At 42.1% G+C, this 22,079-nt stretch overlaps 1 protein-coding gene across 1 annotated transcript; it reads right to left on the reverse strand.

Moving 5' to 3' along the window:
* Positions 1–870: 870 nt before the first annotated feature.
* On the reverse strand, positions 871–21,050 carry Hsd17b7 (hydroxysteroid 17-beta dehydrogenase 7). Its single transcript, XM_028758972.1, has 9 exons — positions 20,964–21,050; positions 19,143–19,346; positions 17,605–17,697; positions 16,269–16,383; positions 12,920–13,114; positions 11,584–11,688; positions 11,329–11,385; positions 7,518–7,616; positions 871–4,761 (listed from the first exon to the last, which is right to left on the reverse strand). Exons 1-9 carry the CDS (start codon positions 20,996–20,998, stop codon positions 4,660–4,662), a joined length of 1,005 nt encoding a protein of 334 aa, XP_028614805.1. The 5' UTR covers positions 20,999–21,050; the 3' UTR covers positions 871–4,659.
* Between the last annotated feature and the right edge of the window lie 1,029 nt (positions 21,051–22,079).

Here is a 22,079-nt window from a genome sequence, read left to right on the forward strand (position 1 = left end):
CATGAAGACCTCCCTGCCTTCTAAAGCATCTGGTTGTATTCATTTAACCCACAATCCATACAGAACTACCTCCTCTCTTTTTAAATAGTTATTTTCTAATACTACTACCTTTAGTGTAGTTTATGGAAATGCCATCATCCTTTGTCCCATACCCTAAAGACTAGTTAAACATGCTTACATTCTTTGTATTCTCCTGCTGTTGCTGGAAGATGCTACAGTGAACACTGTTATGTTGGTCTAAAATCCCTTACCTGCAATTTCCAAGTCCAAACAGCTTAGAAAACCGAACATCTTTTTAAAATGTTTAGCATACTCCTTGGCAGCTAAACCCTACGTGAGCTGGTGAGAGGTTATTTATAGTTTTTATCCTGCTTTAATGTGAATTCATGTATCTTTTTCGCTGACATACAACTGGCTTTGATTATAGGCTGCTACCCCAACTCCCTCTAGAGCTGTTACAAAACATACTGTATTGTGTGCACCAACTTAACTTTCCAAAGAACAAGCAATTTTAATTTTCAAAGCATATTTAGCACCAAGAGTTTCTAACAGGTGACAGTAACCCTGACACTGTGTATGTATTCAAGTTCTATCTTTAGGGTAAATTTAGAAACGCTGAATTGCTAAGGGCACATGTACTTTTAACTTGTGATAGATGCTGTCAATTTATTCTTCAAGAGTTAACTTACAAATATAGGCAATAATGTTGTGAGAAGGAAGTATATTTGCTAGTATAACATAATACTCTAAGATCAGAAAATAATGACAGTCTCAGTAAACTCAAGCTTGGTATTCTGAGAATTATGCCAAATTAAGATACAGTGTAGCTTTTTAAAAATGTGGCATAATAAAAATCAACTGAGTCTAAGACCAAGATAGCATGATAATTTATTCAAATAAATACTTGTTCAATCAACTGTTCATATATTCATCAAGAGCCTAGGAAATGACATCCATTGATCAAACACTAGAAACGTAACAAGAAACAACAATAAAACGTCTTGGCGCTGATCCTTTGGAATATTAAAGGACAATAAACAAGAGAAATGAGTACGAATGTTAGATAAATAAATGAGTTTTAGGCAAGAGCTTCATTCTTTATTATATAGATAACATATATCTCTTATTACCAAAGATGGAAAATCAAACACAAAATGTAAGAGACATAAACACACAGCTTGACACCAAAAATAGGTAATTTTTTTTAAAGCACCCTCTATCAATACAAGGAAAATAAAAGTTATTCAATGCTGGTATATGTTTCTGAGAGGGCAGCTTCAAATGTGGCTAGGATCCTACAGGAGAGAGGGAGGTATGCACTCTGGGTTAGCTTGGAGCAGAGCAGGAAAAGGAACGACAGGGTTGGGGGTGGGGGCTCAGCAGCCCTTCTTCTAATGCTTACCAGGAAGCATTCAGGGCGAGGAGGCAAGTATCTGGTGATATACACAGATTTTAGCTTTATCACAACTTTACTTTACTCGCCCCCTCCAATTAATGGGTTTTAGTATAGGCTTTTTTAAGATTAATTTTTACTTGTGTATATGGGTGTGAACATAGGTCTGTGCACCACTCGTGGGCCTGGTGCCCACTGGCCAGAAGAGAACACTGGGGGCCCTGGAACTAGAGTTACAGATGATTGTGAGCCAAGATGTGGGTGCTGGGAAGTGAACTAGGTCCTCTGTAAGAGCAGATGGAGCTCTTAAGTGCTGAACCATCCCTTTAGCCCTCAAATAAGTATTTCATTTTGTTTTTACAAGGTAGATAAGGATGATAAAACCTGAGGGACATGGAGAAATTATAGATTCAGTAGCTATCAAACACCTTATTGAAGACTGAAGAAAACAAAATTGGAAAAACCAAACCAACCAAACGAAAGCTTTAGTTGACAAGTACAACACACAGCGTTCCTGCCGAGGGAATCAACTACAGGGGGAAGATGAGCCCCAAGGCCCTGGATTCAATATGCCCAAGCATGCAAAGTAAATACATAAAAATAAATTAAGAATAAAATGAATCAAAATTTCAAAACCAAAACCAGAAATGGTCACAGAACAAGAAAAACTGAGCACAGGAAAGAAACGGAAGAATAAAACTGCATCCGAAATGAAGACAGTGTGCAGCTGACAAATACTGTTTTCAACAGAGCGGTGGGGTCTCCTGTACAACACCTGCCTGAAGAGTAACTGTGAACTCCACAAAAATACAAAGAGAACAACCCAGAGTGTTCCAAGGAGAAAATACAAGCTGGCATGGTGTGACGAGAAAGCCACAGAATACTCATTCAAGCAGAACAGATCCTGGACCATAAATAAAAGTCAAAAAATGTAATACAGAAATAAGAATATATCCTGATTATATTAACATAAAACTAGGATATCCCAACAGACTACACCTAGAAACCAGTATCAACTTTTAAAAGAATTATTTATTCTTATGTGTATGGGTGTTTTGTCTGCACAGATGCCTGTGCATCATATGCACATGTGGTACCCACAGAGGCCAGAAGATGGCATCAGATCCCCTAGGACTGGAGTTAGAGATCTTGCGAGCCACCATATGGTGCTAGGAATTGAACCTAGGTCCTCTGAAGAAGCAGCCAGTGCTCTCAACCATCTCCCCAGCCAAATATCAATCTTTTAAATCTCTAAAGATGTGAACATTAAATACCACTTAATAATTCATAAAAGAAAATCTCAACAGAAATTAATAAAACAGTCTATGATTGAAAGAAAGAAAATAATGCAGGACAATATTTCAGCAAATGTGGGCTGGCTGAGAATGGCATCTACATAATTAAATGCTTATAATTAAATGCTTACAGTAGCAATCAAAAAAAAATTTCCAAATAAGGAACCTAAGTTTTAACTCAAGGAACTAGAAAAGGTTTACCTTAAACCAAAGAAAACAAAAAGAAGACAATTAAAACAAGCAGAGCTAAAAAATCTGCATGAATATTATATAAGTAACTAGGGAGAGAAAAAACCCAGTGAGGCAGAAACATGGTTCTCTGCAAACGCCAGCAAAACGGGGAAAACTCCTCCATTACTGACAATGGGAAGACATCAGTATCAGGAATAAAATGGAGGGAATTCCTGATGTAGCCAGCAAAAACATAATTTAAAAATTCTATGAATAACTTGATGTTTATAAGTTGACAACCCCAGAAAAGGACATGTTTTCTACAAACTCACAAATAAGCAAAACCCAAGCTTTCTCTCAATTCATTCTCAAGGCAAGTTAAGATTATGACTAACTACCCTGCTGCAGGGCTCCTAACCTTCCCCACACCATCCTACAGAGCTCTGTGCTCTCTCCTGGGAAACACATGGACCAGAATGGGCCATCCATCAGAAGGGTGGTGGCCTGCAGTGTCTGGGCCTCTGCATGCTGGCTTACTGACCTCTAAGGAACCTCATCATTCTCTACCAAAATGAGGAATTCTCATGGCTCACTCAGAGCACGGATCCTCAAACAACCCTGTGAGGAACAGAACAGAGAGGATGGCTTTGCTTTGCAGATGAAAAACATGAGTTCCCCAAGGAGTCTTTTCCAAATGGGAGTTCACTCAGGATGAAGAATAAAGAACCGCCCCTTGTTTCCCAGAGACAGAGGAGGGGCCGTGGGTGTGGACTCATTCTCACCCGTATCTTTAAAAAAAAAAAAATCTTGGTCAAGAAAATTAGAAACTCTAACCAGAAAGTTTTCATACCACAAGCTGTCAGGAGATTATATTTATGTATCACTTTTCTCTCACTTTTGTTCAGAATTTTACTGACTTGATTATATCCTGAGTGATAGGATGATGGGATGCCTTTATGATAAAACTGTCTAGCCATCTCTAGCATTTTGATTCATAACAAAGGATGCTCAGGTGAGGCTCGTTAAGATTGATGGAGTAAAGGTTTGAAAAACTCATCATCTGACACATAAAAATGAACTCTCCTCTTCTGTTTCCGCTGGGTACCTCATGGCATCCTAGCGGTTTTTCTACTTTTGTTTTTTAATTTTATTGAAACATGACTAAATAATTTTTTTTTTTTTTGCTGTAAGTTTAATTCCAGTGAATATGATCAGGACAACGAGCTGTTCATGATGAATAATCTGCAGATGTTATTAAAGACCAGAAATAATGCTCATGGCCCAAAAACATTCACGCTTTCCTCTTAAAAATGACTGTGTGGGCAGTTACGTGGGAGTCACGTGGTCGGACAATGAATAAGCTTATCCAAAGCAGCATATGAAGGAGCACGTAAAGAGAGGAAAAAAGAGGATCACGGAGAAAAGAAAAAGAGGTAAAAATCCTACCCAGTGGCACTGCCTCTCCTTGCTGGGACTAAAAGAAGGTTCAGGCTGTACAGTGTCCCCATTATGAGAGTGTAAACTACTGGGCTCCAAGGATGTTCTGCAGAAAGCCTCTAGCAGTTCCAACAGGACACTATTCTGGAGGGTATTTAGTTGGTCCCTCTACTGTGCCACTACTTTCTCAAATGTGTGTGCACACTTTGCACACATGTGCACACACAGTCTTGGAGGTCATTTAGGAGGAGAGGTCATCTTGACTCATGGTTTGCTACAAACATGTATCACCCAGCACGATGGAAAGTCACGTGCACCAGACCGTACAGAAAGTACGCCCGGGATGCTTGCTAGACGTCGCCATCAGCTCGGGTGATCTGATTTCTGAATGGTGATCCTGACGTGCTTTTCCAGCTCCAGTAAACTCTCGTAGAACTTTTCAGCAGTGTCTTCATCTACGTCCATCTGGAAAGGAAACACAAATAGAGATGACTGCAAAAGAAAAATAAAACGCTGCACGCAAGCAAAGGGAGGCGTCCACGCATCTGAGAAAACTGGATGCTAGGAAGGCGCCATGCTGAGGCTGCAGGGAAACATCCGAGAACCCGAGGACATAAACGCTCATGCAAACTGGCACCCGTCAAACCTCCCGCTGCTTGCTCTACACAAAGAGATACACAATGCGAGTGTTATTTCCTATTCTGGCTCATTTTACCCAACCAACTGCTGAGAGAAACGGGGAGTTGGGGGAACGACATCTGAGTTCCTGTTGATGCTCACCCGCTTCCAACGTGCTTCTATGTGCAAAAAATTGGAGATTCTGTCTTACATCACTATTATTTTGTGTTCTCGTTCTTCTTGCAGAAAATCTTACTTTAACTGAACACAAGAACCACCTTTCCGCTCCCACAAACAGGATCTCTTTGCTTCCTAGTCAACCAAGAGCCTACACCTCAAAAACTGGCTCTTCTTGAAGGCTAGGGACTAAGGAAACCTTTCAGCATTTTGGAAATAACATTTATCCTCATTTGACCCTTTTTGTTATTTGGATTGAAATTGCAAACATTACAGATCTGGCCTGTTCAAGCTCACCTTTATTTACATGTGTTCCATGACAAATCTGGTTATATTCATCCTCACCCCCCTCTACCTCTCTTATCCCCCACCTACTCCTCCCGCCCACCCCACTTTCTTATCATTTTGGTTTGTGTTGTGGCACACTGAGTTTAACAAGGGTGTTCCACACATGCATGGGTGTGGCCGTCCACTGCCGCATGATGGGCTCAGCAATGGATACACAACTGAAGACAATGACCTAACCCCTAGATCTATCAGCAGCCACTAGCTCCTCTGACCCTTTAACAGAGGGCAAGGTTGATTTCCCCAAATGAATCAAAGGAAAATCATTCTCTTCAATGTCACTCATTGAACATTAATGAAATACTTGGGTTTGTGGAATTAAACATTTTCTTCCCTTGATAAGTAAATTGTTCCCTGTAAGGTTATAACATTAAGTTTAAATAAACACTAAAAGTTCCAAAATGAGCTTATTAAGTTGCATCAGAGTTTTCTAAAATGTATCATTTTGTATATTAAGAATTATAAGTTAATACAAACTTGAGTTTAAAAAAATAGATATGCATGGTAGTGCGGTATCTTCAATCCCAGTACTCAGGAGGCAGAGGCAGGCAGATCTCTGTGATCTGCCTCTGTAGGCAAATCTGGAATATAAGCAGTCTGTGCTGGCTAATTTCATGTCATCTTGACACAACTGTCATTTTGGAAGAGGTAACATGAACTGAGGAGAATGCAAGCCTGTGGCTCATTTTCTTGGTTGGTGAGTGATGGGGGAGGACTCAGCTCACGGTGGGCAGCACCATTCCTGGGATGACGGTCCTGGTGCTATCTAGATGGAAGTAAGTGACCCAGCCACCATGAGGGAGCTGATACACAGCACTCCATCACAGCCTCTCCTTCAGTTCCCGACTCCCAGTCCCCACCTTGAGCTCCAGCCCTAACTTCCCTCACTGACTTCTGTGATGTGAAGTGTAAGATGAAATAAGCCCTTTCCACCCAAAGCTGCTTCTCTCGTGGTGTTTTACCACGGCAACAGAAACCTTCCTCACTAAGACAGAGTTCCAGGCCAGCCACAATGTCTTGGTGAGACCCTGTCTTAAAAACCATTCATGCAGTAAAGGACAATTTGTAAAGGCCCAGATCAACCATGTCATTTCTGTTTAACTGCTTCAATTTCTCAAAGCCATTCCTGGGTTAATACACTGTGGTGAGCCAGCCATGGTGCAGACAGCCATGAAACACCACACAACTCTACCTGCCTGAGGAGCCGTAAGTCACGAGTAACCAGTACAACAGATTTCAAAAACTAGGAAAGGCTGGTTTTTAGCAGCAGGTGGCATAGGAAGCGATCCACATGGCTGGCAGTCACTGGACTCACCCTGCTGCCAAATGCTCGCCCCAATCTAGTTCCATTTGATATCAATGCATCCTCAATAAGCTGGGCAGAGAAAAACAGGATGCTACAATAAACCTTGCTCATGACAAAGCTACAGCATGTTCTTATAGTCCCAAGTACATGTTCTTAGCTCTCTACCCCACCTCTGTGCAATTCTATTTGATTTCGTTTTAGATGAGACACCAAAAGACTCAATACCGATTTAATTTTCTCTATTCTGTTCCCTGCCTCTTCAGAATAGCTGTCTGACAAAGCTGACAATTATCTCAAACAGAACGCACATTCAGAGAGAAGTTAACTTCACATAGAAGTATTCTGTATTCCAAATGACTCATGATAATTTATTAAAAGTCTCCACGTGAGACAGTATATGAAGGAAACAGGTATGTACCCTCCCTGCAAAGCTTATATGCTGATAGGGACACCGGAGGGCGAGTGTTTCACAGAATGGGTATAAGAAATCCCACCACAGGCCACAGGGCCTAGTCTAAAGAGACAGAGAAGGCTGGGAAGAAGCTGAGTTCTGACGGGTGACAGACATTAACAAGAACACAGGTGAGAGAGGCTTAGCAGAAAGAAGATGCCCGAGAGCTCTGAGTCAGGAGAAAGCAGAAAGCAATGACATGGACCATGATAATGCCAGAGTTGAAGACTTGGGCACAGAAGCCACACAACTGGGTTTGTGAGCATCAGAGGCTAGCACATCAGCCTGGCCACATCTCTCATGTGATGACGTCAACAGATTTACCTTTTGGCTATTGACATAATTAGTCCCGAATCCTGTGGTGGCACTCAGGTATTTGGTCAGAGGATTGAGAGATTCTGGTTTTTGGTGGAAAAGCCACACCTGGAAAGGAAGAACATGTCAGTGACATCAGTGGTGTCGCTCCTGCCCTAAGCAAATGAGATTTGCCATCAGTACTCTACAGAGCTCCCCAATAACGTCGAAAGATTCCTCTCAAAAAGCACTAGCTAATCTAATGCCTTTGGAAACTGCTACCATATTTTGAAGAGATACTCTGAGTCAGTCTGCTCCACAGAGAGCAAATCTAAGCAAAATCCATGTCTCACTCATCGGCTTAGTTAATGTCATTCTAACACACCACAGTAAAGCACAGCTCACTAGGATAAGATTTTACCAGTGAGAAGATGTATGTGACCAAAAGATGTATGTACATGATATAAAAAGGAAGTCTTCCTCCCTTTGCAGTTTTGTAGCCACTTATCTCCCATCTCTGGGAGTAACCTACTGTTCTATCATGTGGTCAGGCAAAGAAATTGTTCTTCATTTAGTAACACATAACCTTCCTTCTCTCTTAAATGGAAGTATGCATGACACATGGAAGTTTTCACTTTAATATCTATCATATCTTCAGTTTTTCAAACCTGTGTATACTGAGCTGTTTCGTTTGGTTTTGAAAGTACAGGCCATGAGCTGTAACTGGTATGTTTAGCTTTTAATGAAAAAAAAAATGTATGCAGTAGACTGCAGTCTTTGTGATTACAAACTAAACCATCAGGGATAGTGAGTACAACATTTCACAAGAGCCTAACTCCATCTATAAAAGTGATGCCAAAAACAGAACTTGGCAGTGAAGGTTATGTGCCTTTAACACGTGACTTTAACACGTGACTCTACCAGCCATCAAGTCCCCCACAGAGGCTGTGTAAGGCAGGCTCGGTCTCAATTCCGTATCACGAGCCATCACAGCCCTGCACCAAACGTCCAAGTCTCTGCTAATCTGAGCTGAGCTCTGAAATAGAAATTTAGTTTACACTCCTATTAGCATCAGTGAGGCCAAGTGTCTTTACACATGGCTGAACCCATTCAGAATCTTTGTGACTATGTCTTTTGCCTGTGATTCCAACAAATGCTGTTTTCCCATTTGCTGGAGTTCTTGATTTACTAAGAACATATTTACCTTTTGTGTAAGACAGATGTTTATATTCTACTTTGTGCCTTATTTATAGTGGACTTTGGGATCGTGCTAACTTTAATTTTCACTCTAAGTCTTGGAGAGTCCACATTCTGACAAGCAAGCCTTCACATTCCAAAACTTCATATAATTCCTCTGTATTTTCTTCTAATACTTTTATATTTTAATTTTGACATATAGACCTCTTCAATTATCTATAACATTATTTCAGTGAAAAGCAGGACATAAAGATTATATCTGCCCTTTTGGCAACAACCTTGCTTGAAAAGCCCATCTTTTCCCTCTATTTCTGGTCATTATCATGAACTAAATCTCAGATTCTTCTAAACTTTCTATTCTGCTTCATTGAGCTGTCACGTTGTATTCATTGTGATTAAAGTCATTTTTTCTGAGTCATCAATCATTACTACTGAGTCCCCCGCCACGCCCTGCCCCCACTCACAGCTCTCATTCTTATTTTACATATGATAAAGGCCTAGATGCTCTGAACAGTGCTCAAGGGTTCCAAGCCGGGAACTGGAGAGCTTAGGTGTGAAGAGTTAACATAATTCCGGCATCCTCATGGTTGGCCTATGCCTTCGCTCAAGCACATGCTCCCCTGAGGAGACAAAACTTACACAGGAATTGAAAGAGATCCTGGGTGCTCGTGTAGTGAGCTACCATCCTTCATCATCCTATCGGCCTCTCCAGAAGTAGGTGGGTCAGATGTCTGCAGTTTGGGCCTTTTATGCATGTACACTTAGAAAATTACAGCAAGGTCCCAATGGGTTTGTTTTAACTTTTACTTTTGTTCTATGGGTGATTTGCCTGCATGAATGTATACGCCTTAAAAAGGCATTAGAGCCCTTGGAGGCAGAGCTACAGATAGCTGTGAGCTGCCATGTGGGTGCTGGGAACTGAGCCTAATTCTCAACAAGGGCGGCAAGCACTGTTAACCCCTGAGCCGTTTCTCTAGCCCTTCCTGAGGAAGTTTTTAAACTGGGACACTAGGATCGTGGTGCTCACCCTATCCAAATCACCTGGTTCCTCAGAGTCTAGATTTAGTTCCCTCTCATCGAAGTCAGCTCTAACTACTCCAGCCCCAACGGGTCCTAGCTCCCCACTGTTCATTCCCTACCTAATGACAAGATGTCTTGTTTCCTTACTTATTTTATGGATTTGTTACTTTCCCAAACAGACCTCTAGGCTATTTAGTAACAGGATTTTCATCTTCTAAATACACCCCATACCATTGATTATCAATATACACCTGACACCTAGACAAGCCTTTCACACATCAGATGTGCAGAACGAGGAATCTCTAAAGCACCACAGTAATGATTCTTACATCGTGGCAACTGTACCAACAGTCTAACAGCACCTGTCCACAATCAATCTGTGTCCTCACAGAAACTATTTCATTCCCTTCATGCTTCCCCTAAACTCAGTTTGATCAGGATTTAAAAAATAGCCAGGCCTGGACACCACAGTACTAGCTCTCAAGTTTCTAGGATAAAAGTCCTGTCTCACTGTATTGAGCACACCCTTCAAAACTAAGACAACAGGATTCCAATCCGATGGCAGCTCTCTTCTTGTATGAGAATTCTGATCCATCAGCAGAGCTTTGGGGCTGAGTTGAGAAATATGCGAAGGCATTACTAGTGGACAGAAGAAAACAGAGGTACAGCTCCCAAGTAATGCCTGCCACAGCTGAGGAAACACATGCAGCCCAACTGTCAAGGAAATCCTGGTTTCCTAATAAGGCAGCTTGATCCTCTAACACCAAGAGAGGAAGAAGAATCTTTAGAGTTTTTTCTTTTGATTTATTTTATGCATGCAAGTGCTTTGCTCGCATGTAGGTCACTGTACCACATGCATTCCAGGTACCTGTGGACGCCAGGAGTGTTCGATCTCCTGAAACTGGAGTTATGGACAGCTGTGAGCTGCCATGCAGGGCTGAGAATCAAACTGTGTCATCTACAAGAACAGGTGAGCCAGCTGTCTGGCTCCGGGAAGAAAATCCTTTACATCAGACAACAGGTCTGGTTGCCCCTACTCTTGTCCCTATCCTGTCGGAAGGCATTCACTGGCCATCACTTGCTTTGACTGACTCTGGAGTGTCCTGCCCCTTCTCCTGAAGCTCCTGGTGTACCTTGCTTCTACAGAGGTGTGTTCTCTATAGTCATAGCGGCCAGCGTCCCAGCAGGTGCTAAATGCCAAGCTTCTAACATGGTGTGTGTAACTACTGTAGTCTCAAATGGAAATTGCTTATCCATGGAGTGTGTTCCATTACAGCCATGGTTCTCAATCTTCTTAGCGCTGAGACCCTTTGAGTCCCTCCTGTTGTGGTGACCTCCAACCATAAAATTATTTCTTTGTTATATAAGCGTAATTTTGCTGTAATTATGAATTGCAATGTAAATCTGTATTCTCTAGTGGTCTAGGTGACCCACTGTGAAAGGGTCGGGTTTTTTTGTTTTGTTTTTTTGTTTTGTTTTGTTTTGTTTTGCCAAAGGAGTCGAAACCCACAGGTTGAGAACTGCTATCTTACAGTCTTTTCCCCTGACACTGTTCACTGCCATGAGTGAGCTTACCGTTCTATCACAATGCCACTATACAGGCAATGAAATCCTAGTAACATACCATTGCCTCTGCTCCATTGTACGGTGTCAGAGTGAACCCATGTGCAAAAAATCGAATCTGATGGAAAGAAAACAACAGTATTATCTGGCCGTTTAGAGCAGCAACGACAACAACAACAGATTTCAACTTAAGAAAGAAAATTTGCATTTATGATTATAGCACATCAAAAACCTTAAGTCAAATGGCTGCCTGTCACAAGTTGAATTCTTCAATTTCGTGACTCCATATTTAAAAAAAAAAATGTTTGCCACTTACTAGCCATATCAGCGGTAGAAGCAACGTCCAGATAAAGGGAGGCAGAATTCCGTACGTCAGATTGGTCAATACGACACCTGGGCACATCACACTGGAATACAGACCCTGGGGGCACAGAGGAGAGTCACAGTACAATTTTAATTTGATGCAAATTGACTTAGTTCAGGGATGCTTGGTAATAAAAGGCACACATATATGAGCCAGAAATCCAGGGAATGGCAAGTTTGGATTCTCAGTTGTCCTTGCTGCTTAGTAGGACCACTTAAGTCTAAAATCACTTACAGAGATCAGGATGCAAACGTTAACAAGAACTGAGGCTCCAGCTCAAGTGGTACTGCAGCAGTACAAAGCCCAGGCCTTGATCTCCAGCACCAAAAATAGTAAAATAATAATACTTTGTTAAAAAAGTAAACCAACACTTTGGAAAAATTCATCGCGAAGGCTTCAAAATGGAATTCCCCCAATGTAATTCTAAGGTTTTCTTTCCTGGAACACTGGGAAAGAAGAATCATGAGCTGAAAACAAATCCTACATTTCACTTGACAACTAAAATGTAAAAAAAAAAAAACAAAAATAAAAATCCCAGAGCTTTTTATGAAGCATGGAACTAACTCAGCTTGACCCTGCCCTCTGAAAGGAATGCTGAGAGGACTTAGAAGCAGCTGTGACAAATTCTAAAGATCTCAAGATGTCAGCAGGAAACTCATGGATGGACCAACATTCTGACTCTAAGCTGTAATGACAGCCAGAAAATGCCAATGGGAAAGCCAAGAATTCCAGTTAAGATTCTGGCCCTGGGCAATCGGTTCACTCAAAGGGGCAGTGACTCCAGGTGACTGAGGTCAGCAGGAGCCAGCATGACTGACAAGGGGCATCTTCTCACTGATATAAACACCCTCTCGATCTGTAAGCTCACAGAAACAAGAGCCTCATCACCACCTTCCACAAGGTATGTAACTACTGACTGCCTTTTAGTCATCAGCATGACGGAGGCTGGGATCAGGCTCAGTCTGCAGTCTAAGACTCATGGGACCTTTGAGTTTCTGACTCAATTTTTCAAAATGTGAGTGTTCTCATCTGAGAACTGGAATAGTGAGAGCCACCTGGCTGCAGGGGGTGGGGGGGGACATTAAATGACATACACAGACTGAAGAGCACAGCATTAGAAGTCCTTAGTGCCTGTACTGGAGTCTTTCTATAGAAGGGAAACAGAGTTCGTGAAGAATGCAGAACAGGAAATAAACACCATTTTCCTAAAAGGATGGGTGCTACTTATCTCTCCCCTAAGAAACAACAACTCTTGACTGTTAATTTCTGCATCTGAGACAGGCCTTGCCTTCTGGTTGAAATTCCTGTTCAAAGCCACATTCAGGAGGTCAGTAGCGTATTTGGAAGAGCTGTAGGGTTCCTGGCCTTTGGTGTGCTGGATGTCCTCAAGACTGAAGTTTGACTTCTTTGCATTGCGAGAGGACGTCCAGATGAGCTGAGTGGGGTTGTCCCTGTGGCAGAGAAGCGGTTCCATTTCCCGAATCTGAATGAAGAAGAGACAGAACGAAAGGTATCATGGTCTACTAGGGGTATGCACTAACAATTTAAAACTTCTGCCTATGTATATTGGAATTCAACAAGTAAATGCTTGGGGATATGGTAGCAAGGACCAGGGTTTTTACTGTTGCAAGAGCAAGAAGCTAGAAGGGTTACAGGAGGCAGCACAGGGTAAGGGTTACAGACAATAGTGTTTTCTCATGTGAGATCAACTACTTGCATATATAAATACGTATACACCCAAGAGTTAGTACGCACACATCTGTCTCCATGGTTTATTGGCTGAGAAGGCCTAGAGCTACTAACATCTAAGTAGAAACAAGAACCCAGATCCTCATTTCTAGTTAATAGTTTATCTCGGTTTCCATCTTAAAAATGAAAAAAGAAAATCAAGGAAAACCGGTATGGATAGCCGTGTAAGTGCATCTAATTGACATCCTATGCCATATACAGTAAGCAGTATATATTACAGAGACTGAAGAGAGAAGACGCATTCTTAAATAAAAGGCTTTAATATATAAAATATATAACCATGATTCCACATGAATATGAAATGAATTTTAAAAATAGAAAAGAGAAATTTTCCTGATGGAAAAATTCTGACAAATTTCTGTAGATAATCCATCTTTTCAAAGGCGAAGTTCAGCCCCCTTGGTGTGGGTTACACAGAGCAAGAGTCTTTTGAACACTATGGAGACCGAAGCATGACGTCACAGTGGGAAAGCCTGACAAGCCACCTCAAGCCAGGTGACCAAGGTCAACATGGAAAGGTCTCAGACTCTGCAGTTGTCATCCTCTGAGCCAGGCCCTCAGTATGCATCTCAGTGGGCTTGGAGCTCACTGTGTAGCACATACTAGCTCTGAACTCAGTCTTCCTGCCTCCATCCCCCAAGTGCTGGGATTATAAGTGCATGACAAACAAGCCTTGCCTTGAAATATGCAATTTTGATATGAGGTGATGAGACAGGAACTTTGTATCTACAGTCTTTCTGAAAACATTCTACAATCTCACTATGGGACAAACATCAGAGAAATTAACTTTGAGACATCTGTGAAATGCCAGGACAGCAAGCCTGAACTGTCAGAGTCATCAAGACCAAAGTAGGTCTGTAAAATTTCCACAACAAAGGACCCAAGGAGCCTTGACTACTGAATGTAATCTGATGCCCTGGATAGAACCCCAGAGCTGATAATGACACTTAATAAAACCGGCAACTTTAGTACACACTTTACTTAATAACTTATCAGTACTGTGTCTTTTATTTTTACAAATGCACAGTACTGACATAAAATGCTAATAAAGAAGAAACCAAGTATAAGATGTACAAGAACTCTCTGCATATCTTATTGCAAAAGTTCTGTAAATATACAACTACTGAAAAACATTAGCTAATTAAAGAAAACTCTACCACTAAAGCTTCCAGATATGGCCCACTCTGCAGTGGATAAATAAGATAACCCAAACAAGAAAACCCCACACATGAGACAGAGTGAGCGACCTACTCCTAACCAGTACCACTTCAAGGGACCTGCAACTCACAGAAAGGATCCCCACTCTTTATAAGAGCTGTTAGTGTCTGGTCACTCTTTTTATGTGCTAGCCAGACTAGAAAGGGACCCATTTCATCATTTATATATGAACCATGAATTCAAGTTTGTGTCTTATGAAATTTGGTCAGATTTCTCAACATAATTACGGAGAAGGCATTGCTCTCATAGCTTTGGCCTCCTTTTATCTAGGATGTGGATTCTGAAACCCCTGATGACGCTGTCCGCCTAGACGAAGACATGCTAGGACACCTGTGACATCTGTCCCATGTCCACACCTCTCATCGGCTTTCCTAACAACTTAACTTTTTAAACAGTAGATTCATCAAAACATAAGATTATGAATATTATTAATGAGTTAATTCTCTATCATTACGACTTTATTTTATTTTAATATCATTTGTTTGTTTGTTTGTTTGTTTGTTTGTTTGAGAAAGGGGCTCCTCACACTGTAGCCCTGGATGGACTCAAGCTTGCAGCAATCCTATCTCAGACTAAGTGTTGGGAGATAGGTGTGAGCCACCACTTCTCAATAACTATCCTATTTAATAATTCAAAAAGATTGCAAAGAAATGGGTAAAGATTCTAAGGAGATCAATGACACATTAGATGATGGATCTCTCCATAAAGTTTTTTAAGAAAAGATCAGACAAGAATTCTATTCTAACCCTGTATTTTAGTAGACCACTGTCATTAAGATTGTGATACTCCATGGCACTAAAAGCCAAAAAGTGTTAAAATTCAGAGAGTAAAATAAGAATCTTCAACTCATTCCTAACATCCTGGTACTCAAATTCATCAATGGCAATCAGTTCTCTGTTTCATTTTAATCCATATTACACTTTTCTTTTCTTTTTTTTTTTTAAAGAAAATACCTGAGGCCATCACACAGGCACCAGATATTTATCTCACTCTCTTCTTTTAATGATTGGTCCACACTAGCATTCCACATTCTAATTTCTGATAAACACATGCTAGACCTTATCAAGGTCTAACTAAGGGACTTGGGATCAAAGAAAAAAGATTAGAAATAACAGATACAGGTTTTATGCAAGCAAACTGAGCATCAAATTTCTCTCAGCACCAATGAGCTATAATGCCATCATGGCTGGCCACTTTCTCTCAATATTAAAGCCACCCCATGAGAGTGAGCCAGAGGCAACACCACAGAACACACTAGATAAGCCACACATCTCATGATGACTCTTTTATATATACCTAGAAATGTACATCCAAATATGGAAGCTTGAGAAGGAAGCATGATAATGAAAAGTCAACTATGTATCAGTGTTTAATTTCAACACCCTTACTATCCCAGGCTATGTGATACCAAGCCCAATTTGTAGACCTACTTAGGACAGAACTAATGTGCCTTTTCTGCTGTTATGCACGTTGTTTTAAAATGAGACTGTATGTCTGATAATCTACCTCCTCCATTCTCTATGTAGGCAGCATTTTCAGAGGTCAGTGATCAGATGTAAATACTCAAAGATTTAATGCTAACCATAAACTAACAAGCTTCACAGAACAGTAATATCTCCATGTACTCCCTCAGGATCACAGTGAAAAATATATGACCCCAGACTTTTTACCAGGATAAAGTGGCCCAAGAGATTGGTTTCAAACACTTCCTGGAACCCGTCAGCAGTGACCTTGTCATCCTGGGTCAAAAGTCCTTCCGCTGTGGAGAACATATGAATCACATTTCTGAAACAACAAAAGACAGTAGTGTGACTTTTTAAAGCTCCTTGAATTGAAAATACAAAGGTGTTACACACACACACACACACACACACACACACACACACACATACACTTTGATTCTATAATGAGAAAATACCAATTTCTTGGACATTTGTATTAAATGGGATATTAAATACTTCTTTCCCCAAAATTCACAGATGTACTTAACATGCTTTCCTGCCCCCACTACCCAGTCAGATTAGAGGTAAACTATTCTTAGGCAATAATAGTTATGCTGATTAGAAAAAAAGTCTTCATCCATATTAAGTGTGTTTAACTACTGGAAAAAAGTTAACCAGATTGTCTTTTTCACTAGGAATTCTAAGAGCATCAAGCACATTAACAGAGTGTCTTGCTGTGAGATCAGTTTAATATTAATAGTGGGGTGGACGGGTGTTTTGTTTTCATGGAAGAAAAGTAAAGAGAAAATGAACATGCTGCCTGCCTCAAAAAGCTCTATGAATTAAGGCACTGGATTGCAAACATGCATATTTCTGAGTCTGGTTTGTGGTTAGATAGCTTTGAAAGCCACTATACTCGTGTGTATTGAGAATTTCTCAGGCACACATCAGTTCCCTGTATTCCCTCAACTCACTAGTCAGAGTTCATGACACACATCTTGCAATGCAGCCTCCCAGATGCTACAGGCTAAGAAGCCACCTGATCTAGAAAGGTTCCGAGACCAGCACATTCAGCCATATCAACATAAACCATCTGATGATATGGAATGTTCTAGAAACTCAGACTCTTATGGAAACCATGGCCACAGGCAGTGCTCCCCACAAAGTTGAGTACCTGACTTGCCCACTGTAGTGCCAACTCCTTTCTGTTTATCTTCATCCTTCTCAGCATTCCTCAGCTCAACATACATACCAAAGGCAAAACCATGGCAACAAAATGAACACCTTCCTTGCACTCAGTTCACCTACAACAGTGGTGGTCAACCTTCACAATGCTGTGACCCTTCAATACAGTTCCTCATGCTTCAATACAGTTCCCCCAACCACAACATTACTTCATAGCTACATCATAACTGTAACTTTGCTACTGTTATGAATCGTGATGTAAGTATCTTGTAGGCAGGATATCTGATACATGACCCCTTCCGAAAGGGTCCTGCACCCCTCCCCACAAGGAGTCTCCACCCACAGGTTTAGAACCACGGATCTAGACTGTGAAAATTACCTTGAAAAGATGCCACAGAAAAATGCCTTGAGGTTTAGCTGGGGATTAGGCATGATTCCAGCGTTCAGAAATAAGTAGTCTAATCTTTGAAACCTGCACGTAAAATACCAAAAATGGCATGGTTAGAAAGGATGAGGTAACACTGCACTCCACCTCTAGAAGATAGAAGACCCAAGGACAGAAGAACCCTTTCTGAACCAATGAAGATGGCCACAATGTAGCATCTGCGTTACAATGGCTCTTTCTCAGCAGTGTCTCTAGCCACAGTGGATACTAGAGTATCCTTTGCTCAGGGTGGTTTCAATGGGCTTTGAAGCTAAATCTCTAGATGGAAATCCAACTGCAGCCCACCAATCAAGCCCTGGAGTACCCTCAATTAAACCCATCTTCCTCCTGATCTTTTTTACCAGTTCACATCCTCCAAAGTCAGCAAGTTAAAGTCACATAATGTCCCGCAGGTCTAACCTGACCTATCAGTGCTGTAATCTGGATGGCCAGGTATCTACCAAAACAACAGACCCAACTGGAAACCACTCAGAGCTCAAGGCTGGGAACTATGTATCATAAACTGATTAAAGGTCACACTCATACCCTAAAACTGTAAATGTTCTAGGGGCGTCAGGTACTCTTGGTGGGCTTGCTCCAGAATACATGCCATGGAGGAGCCAAGAAAGGCAACCTTGAGTGAGCTTTTTCCACTTTCGAAACTTCATAAGCCTTAATGAATGTACACTCCTTCGGAAGTGGGATCAAGGCAGGTGGTACCTGCTCCCTTGACATTCAGGCAACATGCTCAGAGTGTCTCCCAGAATCCTAGGCTCCTCGTGTCTTCTATGTAACCCAGGACAGAGCCACAGCTAATAAAACCAGACCTTGAAATACATACTTGTCTGACAATACGGATTATGGATCACTGTTTCTTGATCATACAACAACCACATGGTTCAAATTATTAAAATGGCTACTTTAATGAAACTGTCGCTGCTTTGGCCACCATTTGTCATGCGAGTGAAGCTAGTGGGACCGCACATCAATTATCCGTTATCTACGTTACAAACTTTGGTAACAGCCGCTTCTTTTGCTAGGCATGAAGAAGCAATGCTTACTTAGTAAAGTGTGGAAAGCGAGCTCTGGCTTCGATCAAGCAGCACAGTTAACACATTCAAAAGTGAAAGGATGGCTGTAGTTTCTCTCTGGATAAAATAGTGTCACTATTTTGTACGTGTTCTAAGGGGACGGAGAATACAGCAGAATACCGATCTAGCGTCAGACACAACAGTGCATTTGCCAACTGGAAAGGGTACTTCCAAGTTCTGAGGGCTCCAACGTCATTACGTACAGACTCCCTCAGCACAATCATTTTAAATATACTATACCCATCACCTTTCCATATTTCCCTGTCCCGTCCAGTTTGATTAAGTGCTATGCTATGCTTCCGCATAGAAAAGCAAACTTGTTTTACACTATGCCCATTACCTTTCCATATTTTCCTGCCCTTTCTCATTTGATTAATTTTCTGACAGACAGTGATCTATCACCTTTGCTTGACTTCCTCTGCACCCCGGACCACCGACTGCAGGCTGCTGACATCCATCTGCACGATGCTGACTTTGGCGGAGGGGTGAGAGGCCAGCAGGGTATCTCGAACGGCTCTTGCCTTGTTCAGGTTCCTACACGCCAAACACAGGTGAAGGTCATCGTCTTCCGCCAGCAGCCGACCACATAGGGCTAGCCCAATGCCACTGAAAGGACAATTCAGGCACAAGCGGAAGTTCATTGAAATGGTGTTTAACAAAGGCAGTTCTCTCTGGTTCAGAAACTGGACTGTGTCAATGAGAAGTCCAGATAGAAAATATCTAAACATTATCTGAAGGAATCCCCTTGATAAGCCATGTTGATAAGCAACATCCAGTGTTCCCCTCTAATATAGTTCAACGACACAGTGAGTGAGGTTTGGGGTCCTTGTTAGGGTATGATTTAATATATCCCCAGCAAATAATGTAAAGAGTGTCTTATTACTTGTTCATTGTATCCCCATTTTCTTGTGGTGCCTAGTTCCCTCAAAGGCAAGGGTTCTCACCACCTTCCGGTATTGTTGCTAACTGTTGTTGGAGGACTGTAAATCCCAGTAAGTGAACCAGTGAGGTTTTGGTTTTGGCTTTTTGTTGTTTTGTTTACAGAATGCATAGTGGCACTGCAGGAGCTTAAATCCTTGTCAACTACCAAATCACAGCAGAAGAACCAACAGTAAGAAAAAGCCCTCAATGCAAGTAGACAGAAAGTAGGAATAGCAATCGGATGGAGCCGAAGACGGAGAAGCAGAGAAGAACGGAGCTCAGAGGCTTTAGCTACACTGGGTCAGAAGGAATAATATGAAAGAGGCCAGCAGTTGGGGCCCATTGCTGGCAGCAGTGCCAGCCAGTGTAACAATAAGCTCTCAGGTAGACTGCCAGCAAAGGGAACCCCAAAGTGAGTCTGGAACCCACATAATCTGGTGGCCCTGACGGCAAAATATCAAACATAGATGGGCCTATTAATCCTTACTTCAAATATCAGACCTTTAGTATAAGCTGCACACACCACAAAAATCTCACAATATCGGGCCTGACTTCTACAGGCATGTTCCACGTTAAGAAGCACCAAAAACCAGTTAACCTAAAGGAGAGTGAACACTAACAAAAAGCCCAAGACAGGCCCCTCAACTGGTTTACTTAATATAGATGTGATTAGGTCACTGAAACACGCTTAAGTGGCATTTAAAAATCCTGTATTAATTCCTCAAAAACATCAATATAACCAGTTTGGGGGGAGGGGGTTGGTTGGTTCCATCCTCCACACATTTTTCGTGAATAAATGATAAGGCATTAAAGTAGGTCAAGGGTCAAACGGGCAAGCCTGGAAAAACTGAACTGGCGACTGCATTGGGATTAGGCGCTAAAAACTGGTCCTTCTGTACGTTCCTGGGGAGAGTATGTGAAATATGCTGCAGGAATGAAATTTCCCCATTGTGCTGACATTTAAACACGCGAGTGTAAGACACTGCGTGTTGAGGGTTAAAGTGAATTGTGGACGCCTACAATTAACTACTCTCAGAGACTGGTCCCTTGAGAGTACAGGCACAGCATCACTGCCAGCCTGATCAGTCACTGGCGGTCTAGTTTTCCTTTCCACTGTCATGTTTAATTCAAAGCGCCAGTCACCGAGCACCCAGTGAGGCAGGCATGACCACACCTCTTAGAAGGCCAGAGAAGGGCGGGATGGGGACGGTGGGGATCGGCGGACCCCACCGAAGTGAATCACCGACCTCCGCTTCCACGCACCCGGGAACATAGCCTCCGGGGTTCCAGAGGAGACCTCACCTGCTCGCCCCGGTGATCAAAACCACTTTCTGCATCTTGGACTCCTTGCAGCAGAGTTGATCTGCACCCGGGTTCTCAGTAGTTCTCAACCTGAACCACGATCTGTGGCCACGCGCACCCCGACCAATCAAGGCTTGGCTAGGCCCCACCTCTCTTGCGTCATCTAGCCCCGCGCTAGGCCCGCCAATCGCAACACGGCTTCTTCTCTCCACGCCTAGACCGCGTGAGGTGAGATAGGCCGAGGGGCGGAGCCACATGACACAGGGGTCCTAGCCAATCCAGGCAGTCTCCGCCCCCAGTCGGCAGAAGCGGGCTAGCAGTGGGTGTAACTGTAGGGCGGGGTCTTTATTCTAAGTGGGGCGAGCGGGCGGGCAAACCTGGAGAGTTCAAGAGGGATGCTGGGAAAGGCTGGGCTGCAGGAACCGAAGTCCAAGGTTGCTTCTTAGGACGTGTAAATGCACCTTCTGATCCTTTTTTAAAGCATCGTCTTTGAGAAAGAGAACGTGGATTTGATTGAGTTTTATTTATGTGGAACCACCGATAAATTAGCAATTTCAAGCTCTGAATGTGGAATGAAAACCAGAGAATCTCGGAACTCTAAAGGAATGGGTACTGTCATCTCCTTCAATGCCTGCCAGGCCGCTGTAATGGGTTGTTTTGGGCGGCAGAGGTCGCCAAGCCTTCCGAGATGAGTACTTTGGAGGGGCTAGGTAATGAGGGATAGAAGGGCAGATGCATACATTATAACTCCCAATTTTATTAAATTCAATTCTCATAAAAGTACCCCGCGCAGCTGTTAAAATCGTTATTCCAGCTTTTGCTACTTATAGATACTTAACATTGAGTGAAACTGGTAAGACTTTAGAAAATTGATTGATCACTTCTGCTGTTCTTCAAAGGTGGTAACTTAACAAATTTTCTAAAGCCTTGGAGTAAAAAAACCTCCATACCCAAATTATCCTTTTTAAACCCTGGAGTTCAGAAGTGGCATGTAAAAAGAGCAGAGAAAACTATGTGGCTCTCCCAAAGAAAGCTCACTTTTTAAATAGAAATTGGAGAGCTTAGAGTCTGGGGGCAGGGGTGGAGGGAAGGTGTATCCTGAAAGTGGCCCACCAC

Source organism: Grammomys surdaster, unplaced genomic scaffold (assembly GCF_004785775.1).
Source record: "Grammomys surdaster isolate TR1022 unplaced genomic scaffold, NIH_TR_1.0 130, whole genome shotgun sequence".
NCBI lineage: Eukaryota > Metazoa > Chordata > Mammalia > Rodentia > Muridae > Grammomys > Grammomys surdaster.

What these genes read in the sequence shown, in the direction of transcription:
- Hsd17b7 (XM_028758972.1), bottom strand. Translation starts at nt 20,998, where the DNA reads ATGCAGAAAGTGGTTTTGATCACCGGGGCGAGCAG. An exon ending in TTCTGTGGCATCTTTTCAAG is followed by an intron (nt 16,384 to 17,604) that starts GTAATTTTCACA and finishes TTGTTGTTTCAG; the next exon opens with AAATGTGATTCATATGTTCT. An exon ending in ACAATGGAGCAGAGGCAATG is followed by an intron (nt 7,617 to 11,328) that starts GTATGTTACTAG and finishes CTTCCTTTCCAG; the next exon opens with GTGTGGCTTTTCCACCAAAA.